Here is an 18,226-nt window from a genome sequence, read left to right as displayed (position 1 = left end):
TTTCGGAAAGCACAGCCTGCACGGATTTATAAATCCAGTTTTCTCCCAACTCGGTTCGGTCGTGGAAGCGGTGCAATAATTTTCCATCTTCGATTTTGAAAACAGGAAATACATCTGGATTAGCAGATGTTTGCAGGCAATTTGTATCGTACCACTTGCATTCGGTAGCGGAGCTAACGACAGCAACTTCGGCGGTAACGACGTCGTCTGATATCGGTTACTTGGTTCAGGACATCTCTTCGGTACATGACCTCAAAATCGTATTGTTGCAGTGACATTATCCAGCGTGTAAGGCAACCCCAGGATTCGGTTTCCTCAGTAACCATTTCAATGAGTGATGGTCGAACATAGCTGTTTTTTGTGGCTTGGCTTGGCTGCTACTCGCATAAGTTATTATCCGTTCCTGTCGGGATATTTCCTGGATTAGAGCAGCTCCCAAGCCTTGGTTGCTGGCATCGACCTGAAACGTAAAAGGTTTGGAAAAATTCGGGCACACGAGCACAAGTGCTGTGGTTACTCGGTGCTTCAGTTCAGGGAACGCGGTTTCTTGTGGCACTTGTCGCTCCTACCGGTGATTCTTCTTAAGTGGGAGGCTCAGAGGTTCTGCTGTTTGTGCAAACACCTGCACAAATTTTCGGTACCAGATGCTACTTATAGGAAACGACGTAATTTACGGGCAGACGTCGGCAGCGATATATACTAGATCGCTCTTTGTCGGAGCTGTGGAAATTTGAAAAAAAAATGTCGAAGATACTTCAAAGATTTCTGGAAAAATTTACACTTCTTCGGATTCGGCACCAAACTGGCTTCACGAAGCTTCATAAAGATGGCTTCTAGGTTGCTCTTGTGTTCGTCCCACGTCTTGCCCAAAACAATGTTGTCGTCAAGGTAGGTGAACGTTTTGTTGTTAATTTCCGGACTCGGCATGGATTCTAGAAGCTGCTAATATCCTTGCTTTAAATCAATACTGGAAAATTATCTGCCTCTGATGTACAGTAGCGGATATGCATTTTTTTGGTGTTGACTCGACGGAAGTCAATACAAATATGGTGCTTGGCATCTTTTCTTGCGGCGCAGGACAAAGGTTTTCTGAAGGTTCAATGACGCCTTCTTGTAGCATCCGGTTTTTCTGAGCGGTAGGGTTCTGGTATCGATATCGCTGAAATGACGTCATCAAGTTGTTTGTGGGGATGATTAACCAAATTTTGGTTAGCGTTTTACCATCTACATGATATTCCTAATAAGTATATTGTTACGAAATAAACCCATACGCACCCCGGTATGACGCCTATGAGTTTTCTCGAGGGCTTCCAGTATGTACTGCGATGATGGGTGACTCATCGTCGGTCACGGCGGTCGGGCGGCGTTCGCTAAAGACAAGCCTGGAAACAGAAGTCGCGATGGGTACTCCAGAAAAACCTCGGAATAGCTAGAAAGGAAGTATGTGTTTAAATATAGTCCATCTTCGGAATGAGGGGATTCAGTCATGAATCGAGTCCAGTAAATGATAGAGTTTGAGACTAGTCAAATCCATTCCAGTCGAGTCGAAATTGTTTTGTATATAATCTCCGTGTAATTAATCGTGTAAATTTGTGTTACTGAGAAATAAATTGTTGAGTTCTACACACGCCGATTTTTAATCACCAATCAACGTAACAATATCTAATATAATCTAGTAGTTTCAGAGATTACGTGTCTAATAAAAATCGACACAGATGCCAGACAGACGGAAACGGACGACCAGTTTTTTCGTATTTTTGGGGTCACGATGATAATAATTGCTTGGTCTTCAGAGGGAACGGGATTGTGAGACGTCATTCTGGCCAAATATTAGATAGGTAACCAAAAATCATACATCATTCAGAAATGAGATCCAAAAAACAACGAGATAAGGTGTTCACCATTATTTACCTTATGATCAACTAAAAGTGGCTACATTAATTACTGCACCTCCCGTACAAGAGTACCTCGTATTATAACCATATTATGTACAGAGGGTCCAGCAATTTGCAAACAAGGAATACAGAGAAAACACATTTGACCACCGCCCCCCTATCACCTATTATTACCCTAGTTGAGGTGCTTCTATAATATAATTATTATATACAGCAACAGTAATTCAAAACTTTTGCCATGCCTACTTGAGGCAGGTAAATAGGCAATCACTAATATAAGTCATAATATCAGTGGTCCTAAGACTGATCCCGTGGTACACCAACATTTACATAAATCAGACTGTATGTTTTGGTAGGTGACATATTGTTTTCTATGGCATAAGTAAGACCAAAAAGGTTGATAATATTCGAGTTTTCGCTATTATCAACTAGGCCATGCAGTGTCCCTAACAGTAATGGTAAAACTATGACATGAAGAGAAAAATTTTAAATGACATGGAGATCGAATGGTTCCTCGTTTGAGAGTGTATTTCATTCTACACATGATAACAACGTTTAAAAAAAATCATCGTACCAAAAAAAAAAGAAAGAAACATATTTATTGACCGGTTAAAAAAGTATGTAATCTTAATCAACGCTCGATATGAACCCCGTGGACCTCTTGATAGCAATAGAAGCTGTTATCTGCTTTATTTTATTTAAAAGTGTTACAGGAATTCAGTTTGAGGATAATAAAGTCGTGTATTTAATATTAAAGAAATCTGTAAAGAACTAAATAAAACTACTTATTTATTTTCTTTTTTAGGTAGTTTTAAAAACTATGAGTATGTTGATAAATTACACGTACAGACTTCTAATATTTTGCATATTTATGCAGGGTTTATTATAAATGTTTCCTACATGGTGGCTTAAAAAAATTCGGTCAACCTATACTGAGTGGCCAAAATAAAACATCAAGAAGGAATGTTGATTTTGTAATGAAACATTATACTTATATAGTCTAATTCTTGTCCGCTAAAGAAAAATTTATCCTGGTATGTATGGCTCATTTGACCATTTTTGGCACATTATTATGTTTAACATGTTTATCACAAGGCCTAGAATGAGTCGGCTTATAAATTTTAGGCAACTCTGGGGCTTTGAGAGAGGTCGAATAGTGGGTCTTCGTTTCGCTAAACTGTAAATCGATTAAATAGGACCTTATCATTTGTGGCAAACTGTTGTTAGGCTTGGTTCCAAGAAAAAACAGCACAGTAAACCAGACATCCAGAGCGTTCCCCATAAGCAAAAACATCATCTATGACTATGAGAGTTGATGTGCTGCCTGTGTTTATGTGTGTTGGAATTATTCTATCCAAGGTAGGTCAGAAACTACTGCAAGATTCCACTTGTCTAGATTAAATATATTTGTAACTATGCTGTATTCACTAAAAAAAGTCACCTCACCAAAACATCACGTGAATCTACCGTTGCTCCGTTCAACAGACCAGTGCGCTTTCCTCAAAAACAGGTGCCCTTTTTCTTTTCTTGTCTGAGGAGAAAGTGCATTCACAAGAGCCTCCTCTACAGAATCCGTCGATGACATGATAAATAACAAATATTTAATGTTAGCATCTCGATCAAAATGAGATGTGATCAATGAAAATGCGTATTTCGACTGTCCACGTGATGATTATGCCAACTTGTTTATTTTGACCGGATGACTCGTTTCAGTGAATACAGTATAGTGTAATTATTAGTACAATTGTATGTGTCCCGTTATTGGTTATTCTGAGTAATATTACAATTGCTCCCCGAAAAATCAATTTGGAGTTAATGTAACATATTGTTATGAGATAAACCCATACGGCCGGCGTCCGGTACGACGCTTATGGGTTTTCTAGTATGTGCACCCAGAGACTTTAAATATTTAAAGTCTCTGTGTGCATCGATGATGGGTGACTCATTGTCAGTGACGGCAGCCGGACAGCGTTCGCTGAAGAAAAGCCTGGAAACGGTAGTCGCGATGGGTACTCCAGAACAAGCCTAAAAGCGGTGAGGCAGTGGAGAATTTGAGTCTCGTCAAAAACATTCCCATTTACCGGTTAGTGTATTCAAATAATAAGATGGGAGCATCAGCATGCATAAAAATGGATGTTTACGAAAAGTAGATTAAGTTGGATTAGTCGCGGAGAAAATGTGTCAAGAAATGTGTTCTAATTTTTTTTTTCTACAGAAATCAATTAAAATTAAAATAATAGAAGAAATCTGTTGACAAAAATCAATAAAAATAAAATGAGTACAACACAACACTATCCTAAATTAAAAATACCCTATTACAAAAACTTTCCTTATATAGCAAACGACTTAAAAGATACAAACAATCACATCTCAGAAAAATTCATAACACTAAATTTTTAAACAACGAAAAACTATTCTATCAACATTTAACTAATTCAAACAAAACTCAATTATCCGGTGAACTTCCAAGTTCACAGGATGTAACAACATTTTGGTCAAAACTTTGGTCTCAAGAATTTGAATTTAACCAATCTGCCAAATGGATTCCTCATATATCCCATAAACTATCCACAGTTACACCAATGAATGATCATCAGATAACACTTGCCGAATTAATAAATACCATCCATAAGACACACAACTGGAAATCACCAGGACCAGACAAAATTCATAATTTTTGGATAAAAAAATTAAATTGTGTACATATTCATTTACTACATCACTTAAATCAGTTCCTTCTAGACCCATCCTCCTTTCCAATATTCTTATGTCATGGTGTAACATACCTAAAACCTAAAGATAACGACACAAAAAATCCATCAAAATACAGACCTAACACATGTTTACCGACAATCTATAAAATATTAACCTCATGCATTACACAAAAAATCTATCAACATTGTTTTAACTCTGACATCATTAATGAAGAACAGAAAGGATGTATTAAAAGATCCTTTGGTTGCAAAGAGCAATTAATCATAGATTCCATCATCTGTGAACAAGCTAGAAAAGAAAACCGAAACATATGTACTGCTTTTATTGATTATAAGAAAACTTACGATTCTGTCCCTCATTCCTGGCTATGCAAAATTCTGGAATTATACAAAATTGATACTAAAATCTGCACTTTTCTCAAATGCTCCATGGAATTTTGGAAGACCACCCTTCAAATAACCTTAAATGAACAAACAATTCAGTCAGATCCAATAATGATCCGAAGAGGAATTTTTCAAGGGGATTCTCTTAGCCCGTTATGGTTCTGCTTAGCAATAAATCCTCTCTCCGATATCCTGAACAGCTGCTATTATGGGTTCAATATAAGAATTAACAAACAAAGAGAAAACAGAATGCAAGTACACAAAATCAGTTAACAAACCTATTAAATCTGACTGAACAGTTTTGGTATTGAGAAATGTAAGACCCAAGCAATCAGAAAAGGCGTCCAACATCAAGTACCACATATAACCCAGAATAACGAAATAATCGAAGCCCAAGAACGAAATGATACATACAAATATCTGGGTTTCTGTTAATCCTCCCACATCAATCATACCAAAACGAAAATAATTAATACTGAAGACACAGTTAAATGGAAAAAAATTAATGAAAGCAGTAAATACATTCTGCGTTTCACTTCTAACATATTCTTTTGGAGTCATTAAATGGTCCAAGACTGATCTTGAAAATTTAAACATCGCAATAAGGAAAATCTTCACACAGTATAGAAGGCATCATCCAAAATCGTCGATTGAAAGATTCTCATTACCAAGACAGAAGGGAGGATGGGGTTTCCAGAACCTAGAAAACTTATATCAGAGACAAATCTCAGATCTGAAGAAGTATTTCTTGAAACGAGCGGAAAGAAATAAAATGTTTCGCACCATCACAAGAGCAGATTTGAACCACACACCCTTAAATCTGTCGAACACCGAAGAAATCCACACCCCCCACACAATAGACAAAATAATAAGTGGGCTAAAACAAAAACAACTACATGGAAAATTCTACAAAGACTTAGAAGAAACTCATGTCAATAAGAAGATGTCATTGATTTGGTTAAAAAAATCAAGTTTGTATGCCGAAACAGAAGGATTTGTGTTTGCTATTCAAGACCAAGTAATCAATACCTACCAAGAATTACAGAAAATACATCATCAAAGATCCGAATATAAGAAACGACTGCTGTCGCCTCTGCAAAGCAAAACCTGAAACGATTCAGCACATAACCTCCTCGTGCAACATCCTGGCACAAACTAACTACAAAGCTAGACACGATAACGCAGCCAAAATCATTTACAAAGAATTAGCAACACTTATGAACTTAATCGAAGATACGACACCCTATTACACTTACATTCCATCTCAGTTCCTTGAAAATAACAAATACAAATTATACTGGGATCGCACAATACTTACAGACTTAAACATTACAGCTAACAGACCAGACATCATACTTATAAAAAAACACACGAACGAAGCCATTCTCATTGACATTGCTATTCCTAACACAAACAACATTATTCAAACATACCACACCAAGATTTCAAAATATTTACAATTATCGATAGAAATGAAATCCATGTTGAATCTTAAAAAAAATTCAATTCTGCCCTTAGTTATCTCTAATGTAGGTGTAGTCCCAAATAGCTTAGTTGAGAATTTAAAGACTTTTGCATTTGAATGATTCAATAATTGTCAAAATTCAAAAAGCTGTTTTGTTAGGAACATGTCATATTGTTCGTCAGTTTTTCGAACAGTCTGATCATGTCAGTCAGATTAGATTAACACCAGTAGGTCAGTGTAGTGAGTAGTGTAGGTCACTTTCCAAGTGATGCGCGGATAAATGATCGGTAGTTACGCTAGACTTTTGGGAATGGGGTTATACAGGCTGACTGCGAAATACATGCAAAAAAAAAAATGGGCAATAGCTCACAATATGATTATGTCACTGGCAAAAATTCACGGTCCTAAGTGGTAGCAGTGTCTAGAAAAAATTATTTTAAATTAAATGTAAATTGTTATACGCGCCGCTGGTAATATTTCGTGACCTACATAATTACTGCAATGAATGGGTAGGGGACTCGGAGTAAGAACCAAAAAAGTAACTTTATCAGGCACTTTTTTAATCGCAACGTGAAAAACACGAAAAGGGCCAGTCATTATCGAGCGGTCGTTGAAATCGGTGTATGGTCCAGTTTTCCAATGCAGAGTGTGTCGATATGGTGGTACAGCATCTCCGAGATCATGTTACCTTCAACCTCAAATTTACGATCGTGGTCGTGATGGGGCAGAAAGGAGAATTTGGATTTTCGCAGTTTGTAGTGCATCCTACATTAAAAGAACACGGCCACATCCATACCATGTTGACAAAGTGCACGGTTTGGAGTCCACTGATTGTCCACGTTGTGTAACTCACTTTTTGTCCAATGGAACTCCACATAGTCGTCAACAAGTACGATTTCAAGAGACGGTTTTCGAGAAAGGTGTATTGGTTGGATGAAACAATTCGTTTGTGGAAATCAACAGTGTCCAGAAATTATTGAAGAGCTTCAACAAGTGAAAGTGGCAGCCGCTACTCCGGTGTTTTTTTGCCTATATCAACAAACCTCTTGCGACGCTCTGACGCCTATATTGCTAGTCAAGAACAACATTTTCAACATTTCTTGTAAAAAGGTAGTAGCATTCTAAGTTGCTCTTATTTCTGTTCCAATAAACAATGTAAAATCGTTGTGACAAGGACCAAACATCCGTCAGAATCAAAATTACCAAAAAACTTTCACACTGACCTTTAACGATGAATGAGTAAATGAATGAACGAATGATAAGCAGCAAAAAGTCGGTTTTATTTTTAATTGAAACTGAAAGTGTTTGGGTCGTTTTTAGTCGAACGTTTTTCCAACTCTGTTTACAAGGTGGCTCAGTGCCTCCGTGTCGAGGGTGGTTCATGGGGGTTTTGCCCCATTCGATTTTTAATTTGTTTTTTCTATATTTCGGCTCTACTGGGGTGGGGGATGCCGTGGTTAAAATATTTGCACATATTTCGCAGTCACCCTGTATAGATTAGAGAATAATAGCAGACTAATTTGTATGCTGTAATTCTAGAATCTCGAAAGTTGTTTTGGTAATCTAATCAAAGCATATCATTACTTGGTCTTAGTAATGATAGAAGTTTTGCCTGAATGCCGGTCATTTCCGGGTCAGTGGTGGGTCTTAAAAATAATAGCAAAAATGTGTTAAGAAAACTTTATTTTATATTCTGCAAGCAAATACAAGATCAACATTTTATTAAAACTGTAATAAATAACGCACTCAGTCGGCGACATCTTAGTTTAAATTGTTTTGTTATTATCAACGCGCGGAACTGTATCTCATACGCTAGAACAAGCGCTGTCGCGGCGATAGTTTGATTACAAATATATTTTTCTTTTGGACTATTTCAACATAATATAACATTTCAAGATCACAAATCTGTGGTCCTGTGGTTGAAAAATTAAAAAGGGCATCGAGTATTATTATTTGAAGTAATATAGTAATATAGAAGTAGTTTTTTTACTAGGTGTAAACACTCCTAGCGACGCCCTGGCTACGACCTTGTGGACCAGATGGAAGCGTCCCCGCTATTCGCCGTAAAACACACCTTACTTCAACTGGGGGATTGCAGCGGTGAGATAAATTTCCACGTACTGGTTATTATAGACTTTGTAATCTAATGGAGGTATATTTAAAAGAAGGAAATGTCACTAATTTATATTTAATATGTAGATATATTTTATACAAACAGGGTAAACGTTGTCCAAAATTGATAGCACGCTACAGATTGCCAGTCATTCTAAAGTAATTGTACTTTAGAATGACTAAGCCAAAACAAACTACTAGCTTTAACTGTGCCATAAATATATGCAAATTATTGTTTACATCCTTTTTAAACATTAATACATACACAATTTTGTTCAATAATGCAAGCAGCTTGAGATAACACAAATGAATTTGCAGTGTGAACAAACCCCTGTCACATTGGTTATGTAAAACACGATTCATGAAAATTGCTTCAAGAAAATTAATTGGAGATTTTTTACACATTGTAATATAACAGTTAAGTAAGCATGTTATTAGGCTAGCAGTTACATAATTTCATAATGATTGTACGTTTAATATATACGCATCAGATAGTGTTATTGGTTAGATATTTTTAATTACATTACACAAATAGTCCTTGACCACCAAGTTCAGTATCCAACTTTCTTTTGGACAAACGAGTGACGATATTTTGGTAAAGTATTGATAAAAACAAACAAGATTCAGACCTATCTTAGATCAAAACAACGATTATATACCCACATAAACATCACTTTCACATCGAGCAGTACGCTTTGTTAATAAACGAGTTTTAGACAAGTGCTCTATTAGTTTAATAATGGTCATCGAGATAGAAGGTTACAACGTGTGCAGGGAAGACAGAACGAAAATTCGAGCACTTTTTGGTCTCAGTGATGATGAAGTGAAAGTGAAAGTGGAAGAACTGAAGAAATGGGTCCAGAGTAATCCGCACTTGCCTGAGGAAAGCCACGGTAGAGGAAAAAAAGCAAATGTAAGTTGTTTTACAGGTAAATGTTTATAAATTTCAGATGAGGCTTATTTGGATATTATGTTACTGAGAAGCAAGTTTAAGGACGACTACGTGAAGAAGAATATTGAGAATTATTTTAAGTATATGAGTAAATATCCCGAAGTTTTTAAGAAGCTCGGAAAATTTAAGCCGTCAGAAGAAGTGGGGTAAGATTTTTTCAGAAGTGTATACAGAGTACCTACTAATAAAATAACGCCCCGACGCAGTCTCCATACTAAATATACTGACCGGCAAAAAAACCGGCCACGTTGAAATTTCGTACTATTTCTGTTTCTTAAATGAAATTAAATTCTATATTTACTTGTCTCTTTTTCTTTAGCTAATTTGTGTATCCTGTGTCAACAATGAGTGGTTCTTTAATAAAATAACAATTACTAGTTAAATTAATAATTTTTAATATAGTTTTGCGAAATATTTCAGGATCTCCATAGTGTATATTTATTTTAGACGTTGTAAGTAATCGTATGAAAAATGATCTTAAAAATGCCAAAGCTTTTTGAAGAGATGTCAATGCATATAACGTCTCGCTGCTTTAGAGTCACCTTGTGTAATAATTTATTGTAATAAAACTGGTTTGTATAAAAACAAGTATTAAGTGTACCATGTTCTAAAGGTGGGTAAATGCATAGGTACCTGACAACTGGAATTATAAATGCCTTTACAAAGTTCACACCATAATAAAATCGAATTAATTTTGGCGTAATTGTTATAATACATAGTAATAATAACTTTAATCTTAGGAAGAATACATTTTTAGTGTAGCGATGGCATCCCCAACCTTGGCACCTAATTTTGAAAGAATTGGTATCCTGAAACTCCTCCAAAAAAATATGTCTAGTAGAAAATTCGACATTAATCAGATGATACTAGTGACGGTGACAACAGGAATTATCATGTACAACAACGATTACACACCAAGCATACGTTTTCTTCTGGATTTTGAAGGTTTTACCATGTTGGATCTGTTTAAAGTAAATCTGAGGGATTTGTTCAAATTGGTGTCCATTTGTGAAGTAACTATTATAGTAAGATGTGGTGCAACTCTATTTTACATTGTTCTTCACCTTTAGAATATACTCAGAATAAGAATTTCTGGGTTTGAACTGCTGAATGCACCAAGATTGATGACCGCATTATTGGGGATTGGAAGAGTCCTTCTCAAGCCTAAAATGTTTTCAAGGGTAAGTTTTATGTTCGAAAAATGTGAAGTTTTGTCGACAGTTTCAATGATTTCAAGGAAATGAAATGACGATTTTTTAACCTAATTTTTTCAAGAATTTTTATACTTGCAGCTTCTCAATGATGCAAAGCAAGTTACACTTTTTGTATTTTAAAGAAGATTAAATTTTAAAAGATCTCAATGTAGTCCCCTGAAATACAGTCCAACAAATTCCGCCTATTCGAAAAATTAAAAAAAATTATCTTGCGAACTTTTATTTGTGATAACCTCTACACATTCAAACAAATATAGATAAGTAATACCAGTAACAGTGTAAAAAGTTAAATAACATCATATAAATGTATTGTGTTTTGGTATCCTATATTTGTTTTGTTTGTCTATGACCTCCCACTTTTTTTTAAATGACACTATATATTTTTTTAGAGATTGTTGTAGAGCTTTTTCTTCTGAATACATTAATGTATCATATTTTAATCATCCATATTGACCACTAATTCCAACGTATTACATGTTGCGAAATCACACTTGCTTATATTTGGTCTAAAGTGTCTCGTCGTCAACCTATTATGGTAAAACAGATTAACAATTGCTCCAAAAACTTGAAAGCATTGATTAAGCAAGCTTGTATTAATGCGTTTTCCCACTTGAAAATGTTCCGACCAACATTATTTCAGCGGAGTATGTTAATTCCGATACGTGCCGTGTAATACTAATAATAAAGCACGGGGATATACCTTGCTTGAGATTTGATCAATAAAAAAATATACTATTATATTTTTTTATTGATTATCTATATAATAGCAGCCAGTAACGGTGAAAAAAAACTCCGTGTCGGAACACACACGGAAGCGGAACACTACGTTGTATGCCAAGAATAACCTTGTACGAACTCAGCATGTACCAGAATAAACGATTGCTGTACAATTTCGATTTTTTGCGAAAATTTGGATGCCACAGGGAAAATCTGAAAATAGATTAATAAACAACAAATCCCACCTACCTACACTCAAAAATTTTGAGGAAATGTGTTACATTGGTGGTGGGGATGACTATAAAATTTGGTTAGCATTCAATTAACTTGATTACTCTCAGGAAGTAAAAAGGGGTGGAACTAAATTAAACGATGAGTAAAGTTTGGAACTGATTCAATTTCTAAAATTTTGGGTGTATAAGAACTTAAGAATTCACGTAAATTACCTACTGACCAAAAATTAGGCCCAATACACACATTCATTAGATAAGATGTAGGATCAAAAATAATTGTTTAAATATCGACTTAGAAAAAAACTAGTAACATATTTTATGAGAACTGAATGGACTAGACTGACAGTTTTAAATTTAGGTAGATACACAGCTGTACTACATTAATAATAATCGCTATTCCTTTCATCCAATTATTATCTATAATCTAAAAAAAAAAAATTAGGTATGTATCTTTAAAAGAAAAATAAAGTGCCATGATGTAAGTACTAAGAGATTAAATAATACATTGTACACTATCATATATCAATAGAGTGAATTGTATTCAAAAATAGGTGCGATATCAATATTAAACAGGGGAACAAAAAGAAACCGAATGTGCTTAAGATCGCTCGGCCGAAGTGAAAATTGCTATGGATCATAGTTAATTTGAATACGAGTACGTTACGTGAAAGTATATATGTTATATCAATAATATAAATATTGTTACGGATGAGATTACTTAGAGGAATCAGGAACAAGGCAAACATTGTAAAATGGAATTATTTATTTTAGATGGTATGCTTATTAGATTTACAGTATGTATTATATATAGACAGCGGATTTCTGTCGGGCTACGTCACGATTATAGGTGGGGACGCGCTGCATCGCCGGGACTCAGTAGCGGGTGATAGGTAATCACTGAATTTAATTGTCACTTTATTCCATAAATACAATTAACGATTTATTAATCAAACGGCTAAGTAAATGAGAACTGGAATTAACAGCAGAGTGCAACGAAGCAGCGTTATTCTAATCTCAAATAAACGAAGTGCAGCCGGTAACTGCAATGAAATCCCATCCCGTACGAGCCGTACCGAGTTTGGCCTTGTCTAGCCCGACAGAAATCCGCTCTCTAATTATATACCAACAGGCTATTGCGACACAGTCGCCAATTTGTTAGAGAAATTTGAAAATATGAGAGCTAACCTGCGCATTAAAACTCATTTCTTACATGCATGAATTTCCTTACAATCATGGCGATTGCAGCGAAGAGCATAGAGAAAACCAAGACATAAACAAGGATGTTGAATGTATCCTACATTCAACATCCTTGTTTATGTTTATGTATACCGGCCTTGGTATCCAAGGCCGGTGAACCCGTAATATGATTACAGTTGGACTTTGCAAAGCGATTGTCCAAATTAGAAATATTGTAGAAAAAAAATTATTTCGTGTGTTTATTACATTTTTACTTCCCGAGCGTAAGCTAAGGAAGAATAGTAATCGAGTTCATCGGATGAATGGCCACTTTTATGTTTCATGACCCCTACAGTACGAAAAAAGTAGTCTTCCCTTATCGTCTGTGTCTGTCTATCTTCTGTCTGTCTGTATACATTTTATTAGACACGTAGTCTCCGAAACTGCTTGACCGATTGTTGTAAAATTTTGTACGTATATTAGAAATATGATGTAGATGGTTAAACGCTAACCAAAATTTGGCTAACATTCCCACCAACAATTTGATGACGTCATTTCAGTGAATTATATTTTAAAATGTTATACAAAAAGATACTCTTATACTTGTAGTGTACGAATCCGCGTTCAGTTTTTTTGCTAAAAGTTCAAATTTTCCCAAAAACATTTGCAAACTATAATAACCTTATATTACCAAGTCTCCGTAGCGCAGTGCGATCCCACGACCCATGTTCTATGCCGAACTTGGCAGTTTACTTTTTTTTCTTGCATTGGTAAGGCGCTGTGGTTACTTTTCTTTTGTGCTGTGACTAGTAGTCTCCACGTTGAGGATGTCGTCATAAATTTTTTATTGGTCAAATTAAGAACGCGTCACCCCATTGTCTCGAAAATGTGAGAATACGCACGTCTTTTTATAATAATCATAAAATAAGGATTATAATATTTAAAAAATTTTGTTCGATTGTGGTTCAATTAATAATCTTACTCCTCTGTTTTGGAAAGACAAACTCATTCAAATCAAACTAATTTCTACGTGACATTCTTTCGATGTATAAACATAAATATACACGTGAGCTTCAGATTGCTATTACCAAGTGCTGAAGGACATTGTATCGCCTTAATTGTGTGTTTTAAATATACGTTACACTGTCCGTATGGCGCAGAGACTGCGGGCGTGTTATTTATGCCGCCGATTTTTACTTTATAGAGCTTATCACAAAACGAAAATGGTAAAATCAAATTGTATCATCTTTTAAAGAGCTAGATTTGTCGAATTTAATGTATAAACATAAACAATCGAAGTTAAGCGTGCACACTAATAATACTACACTATTTTTCGTTGGTTATTTGCTTTGAACATATTTCATATTATCCGTCTGTATACTATACCTATAAGGGTTATCAGAAAACAAAAATTTTGTATAAGTTTTCAAAGAAGTGGAATTTGTTGGATTGTACTCCAAGGGCGAGGGAAATTCTGTCGAAGTAATTATATATATTTTTTTCGTATGCAGCGGGCTTGTCGTACCCAAATCTTTGAAAGTGGTTGCCGCAGGTTCATTATTTTCTAATTTTACGCAAACTTATTATTTTTTTATCGGGGTTTAGGGTGTTATACTTTTAGCGAATATTATTTTGAGTTTTATAATTTTTTTTTAGAAAAGTCTGAAAAGAAAGTGCCATCAGATTTTATACGATGATGGATTTCCGTATCTAGATTTTTGTTCCAAACACATTATTGAGGCATGACTTTATCCTTAAATCACCAGTGCGGAAAAATCTGTATAAATTGTTTCGTAGGACGAAGTTCTAAGTATATGAACGCATCTGTACCAATATTACCTTACGTCAGAAACGTTAGAGTGTTGAAATAGTTTATACGTGTAAAATTAATTTGGTAATTGCATGAACATTTGGATTATATTAGTTTCTTTTGTGCAACTCAATTATGACCTACTGAAATTAGACACAACATTTTTCTAATTCTCATCTGGGAAGTGTTTTGTGTCTTCCAATTTTTTCCCCGAATTTTTTAATGTGTTTCCTATTAAAACGAATTTTTTGTGCAATCGTGAAATAACTTTTTTGTGTTAATATTTGTGTGAAAATATAACTTGTTTTTTAACTTTATTCATTACAAAGTAAAAGGAAGGGATATAGTAGCCTGCATAGATATTGTAGCCGTCCATAGAGTCGAAATTTGCGAATAAAAATAAAATAAAACCGGCTCAAACGGAGCCGACGACGGCTTGCAAGTTCTGTCACTACGGCACGCGTCGTATCACACAGGGGCGTATTTAAGACCGATTGCACAAAATCTTAGGGTCACTGTAATCTTACTATTTTCTATCTACGACAAACGATTTGTCACACAGCTACGAAACCCACGATCTAGAGAAAGATGGAAGTGTGAAAATGTATTTCAACAAGTGTAATAACCGTTTGGTGCAACGCAATTGGTTCAAGCAAACTAAAATATGACAGGAAACATACAGTCCACGTGGACTAGTTTATACCCGCGTTTGCTGCTAAGATGACCAGGTTTTTCGCTCCACCTACCTCCGCAACGATGAATATACCATACCACAACTTGTTTACAGTGAACAGAGCTTCGTTTTTATTGACGAGATTGAGCTAAGAAATGAAACAGATTATATCATAACGGAAAAGATGACATTTAATATTAAATACGTCTCTGTGCAACGTGTGCCAGAGTGATGTCAGAATTTGCAAGCCACCGTCGGCTCCGTTTGAACCGGTTTTATTTTATTTTTATTCGCAAATTTCGACTCTATGGACGGCTACAATATCTATGCAGGCTACTATAATAATTACTTTTGCTTATTTAAAAAAAAAAATCAATTGCCCCTGCTTAAGTGCTTATCTTAAAAAATCAACAGCGACTGTGTGAAGGCAGATGGTGGACATTACATGAAAAATTTAATACAAATGAAGTCTGAAAAATTATTTGATTATTTAAATGGTTTTTCCCATTTCATTTTTGTGTCCAGAGTACTGTTACAGATATTAGTTGCGCACGTAACTATAAATGGAGATTTAGACAATTTTAAGTGCATCAAATTCCTACATCGTTTTTCATATTATGATAAAAAATCGTGTTATAATCTTAAAGCTGATGAAGTTCCAAGAACACTAATAGTCTGTTTAGGGAAGCTTTTGATTTATTTTCATAAATAAAATTAAATAATGGTACTTTTTTCAAGAACTTTGTCATCAGATAAATTATTTCGTAATAATCATTATTACTACTAAAGAATGAAATAATTATTGATAACTGAGAAAACTGCACCATTCTGTGTAGTTAAGAAATATTTATTTTTAGATAACTACACATTCTGACGCATCTACCCTTCTTAACAACATTCCCAAAGAATGCCTTCCCAGTGATTATGGAGGAGAATCGGAAAGCACAGACACCCTAGTTGGTAAGAAACAACATTCTCTAAAAACAAACAATAAAAAGTGCATTTTCAGAAATATGGGATCACATAGTAGAAGCCCAAAAACCATTTTTCGAAAAAGTGGCAAACTACTCCAGAAAAAGCTGACAAGTGTGTGTGTTTTATTTTTATCAAAACAAAGCCATTAAACATGTATGCATTTATTTTTACCTCAGTTAAATCCCACTACGTGACAAATTCAAATTATGAAACCTTCGCAAAATCACGTTTACCTCAGTTTAATAAATGTTTTCTCTTTCGACTCCAAACATTCAGTCACCATGCTCAGAACTAACTATTTCAAAGTAGACGAAGATGTAAAATTCAAAATTTACAAAGAATTTAATATAAATCCCGAGCACGTACAACGTGACGTTCAGATTATCAAAGATTGGGTAAAACAGCAGCCACATTTACCCGAAAAAATCGAAGGTGGGTTTTCAACAGTCCTCAAACCTTTTAACGCCTTATTTTTAGATGACTTCATTCAGATATCGTTGATTCGTAGCAAATTCAAAATTGAAACAACGAAAGAAAATATTGATAAGTACTATACTTTGAAGGGGAGGAAAGTGGACGAAATTTTAAAAATTCCTTCCGAAATACCGGATGGAAAGAAACAATTGTAAAAACGTAAATTTCTTTTAGATTTTCCTTTAACCTTTATTTTTAAGTTTTTTCATAACGCCTTTGCCACAACTCACTGATAATCTTGAAAGAATCATCATCTTCAAGGTGAAAAATGCAGCTCTTGCCAACGAAAATGATATTTTAAATTTTTTTAAATACTGTCTTTTTATGAACGAGTTTGCAATTCGTTGCGATTATAGCTTGAATGTTCGACTTGTTGAAGATCTGGAAGGACTTACGAAAGATGTTTTCCTGAAATGTGCGAAGACAATAGGACACATATTTAAACCGTACAACGTGGGTTTGGTTTTTCAGTTGCGCAATCTTTTTATGTGTAAACATTTTTAGGAAGCTTATTTTGCTCGAATCGCTGGTATTGAATTTCTTAACGCGCCTCCATTTTTTGAACTTGTTGTCAAGTCGATAAAGTCGCCACCTATGAATATGGTTCTAGGTGAAAAACTTGCAAACAGAGTAAGCCTATTTCAAGGTTATTATTGCCACTATTGCTACTACTAACGTAATTTTAGATTAATATTCACAGAGATTACGAATCTCTTCATAAACTTGTAAATAAGGCTTCCTTGCCACAAGAATATGGTGGAGATTTACAGAGTCCATTATCCGAGATGGATGGTTTGTTTTTTAATTTTTTTAAATTTCTTATAACGCTAAATTTTGTAGAAAGTTTCAAAGCAGAATTGAGAAAATACATAAACAGCCTTGATCAATTCTTGATTAATGAAGTAGCAGATGAAAGTAAAAGAATTGGTGAAGTGAAATATAACGATTCTTTTGGACCCGACGGTACTTTCAAGAATTTATGTGTTGATTAAAAAAAATGATTGACAGTTTTCGACCTAAATAAAAACGTTATCTAAATACAAATATGTCTAAATATAACTATATTTTAACCATTTGTTGATAATCATTTTTATCAATTGTCACTGTCAAAAATCCTTCTCAGATTAAATTGTGCTGCGATATCTATTTGAATTTTTTTAGAAGACAAGATAAGGGCTTATATGACGCATCTATGCGCTTTCAGTAGTTATTTTTGACTTAAATTTAAAATTATTAATTTTAAAAGCAATTTTTTTGCTACCAGTAAGTTCACTGCAGCATGAAAAGTGATCTGTAAGGTCCGTAAAACGTACGGTGTTCTTAGTGTAAGATAATATGTTGCTAAAAATGAAAACTAAGTTTCTACTAAATAAATTATTAATTCTTTCTAATTATTATAAAATAAAAATAAACCTAATTGTTAACTAATGTA

General features: G+C 34.8%; 2 protein-coding genes across 4 annotated transcripts; both read left to right on the top strand.

The window, feature by feature from the left end:
* The first annotated feature begins 2,854 nt into the window (after positions 1-2,854).
* Positions 2,855-16,474, top strand: LOC135142303 (alpha-tocopherol transfer protein-like). 2 transcript variants are annotated; one of them, XM_064073989.1, is made up of 8 exons: positions 2,855-2,929; positions 3,021-3,254; positions 8,452-9,463; positions 9,521-9,668; positions 10,280-10,535; positions 10,593-10,703; positions 16,203-16,305; positions 16,355-16,474. In XM_064073989.1, the coding sequence occupies exons 3-8, from the start codon at positions 9,310-9,312 to the stop codon at positions 16,426-16,428; spliced, it is 846 nt and encodes a 281-aa protein (XP_063930059.1). In that variant the 5' UTR covers positions 2,855-2,929; positions 3,021-3,254; positions 8,452-9,309; the 3' UTR covers positions 16,429-16,474. The 2 variants fall into 2 exon arrangements, with proteins under 2 accessions (XP_063930059.1, XP_063930060.1); XM_064073990.1 differs by having other exon boundaries at positions 8,440-9,463.
* Positions 16,475-16,526: 52 nt separating this feature from the next.
* LOC135142302 (clavesin-1-like) lies at positions 16,527-17,818 on the top strand. Of its 2 annotated transcripts, XM_064073988.1 has the most exons (6): positions 16,527-16,752; positions 16,798-16,945; positions 16,995-17,247; positions 17,299-17,424; positions 17,481-17,586; positions 17,635-17,818. In XM_064073988.1, the coding sequence occupies exons 1-6, from the start codon at positions 16,527-16,529 to the stop codon at positions 17,784-17,786; spliced, it is 1,011 nt and encodes a 336-aa protein (XP_063930058.1). In that variant the 3' UTR covers positions 17,787-17,818. The 2 variants fall into 2 exon arrangements, with proteins under 2 accessions (XP_063930058.1, XP_063930057.1); XM_064073987.1 differs by having other exon boundaries at positions 16,527-16,945.
* Positions 17,819-18,226: the final 408 nt, after the last annotated feature.

This window comes from Zophobas morio, unplaced genomic scaffold (assembly GCF_036711695.1).
Source record: "Zophobas morio isolate AGI-343-1 ecotype UQ-CSIRO unplaced genomic scaffold, CSIRO_AGI_Zmor_V1 ptg000046l, whole genome shotgun sequence".
In the NCBI taxonomy this organism is placed as follows: domain Eukaryota; kingdom Metazoa; phylum Arthropoda; class Insecta; order Coleoptera; family Tenebrionidae; genus Zophobas; species Zophobas morio.
Note: the sequence above shows the minus strand (reverse complement) of the source record. Positions and strands in the feature narration are given on the sequence as shown.

Coding starts and splice junctions, on each gene's coding strand:
- LOC135142303 (XM_064073989.1), top strand. CDS start 9,310: ATGGTCATCGAGATAGAAGGTTACAACGTGTGCAGGGAAGACAGAACG. Junction 10,536..10,592: donor AATTGGTGTCCATTTGTGAA/GTAACTATTATA, acceptor CTTCACCTTTAG/AATATACTCAGAATAAGAAT. Junction 16,306..16,354: donor AAGCACAGACACCCTAGTTG/GTAAGAAACAAC, acceptor GTGCATTTTCAG/AAATATGGGATCACATAGTA.
- LOC135142302 (XM_064073987.1), top strand. CDS start 16,527: ATGAAACCTTCGCAAAATCACGTTTACCTCAGTTTAATAAATGTTTTC. Junction 16,946..16,994: donor CCGGATGGAAAGAAACAATT/GTAAAAACGTAA, acceptor TTTATTTTTAAG/TTTTTTCATAACGCCTTTGC. Junction 17,587..17,634: donor TCCATTATCCGAGATGGATG/GTTTGTTTTTTA, acceptor TAAATTTTGTAG/AAAGTTTCAAAGCAGAATTG.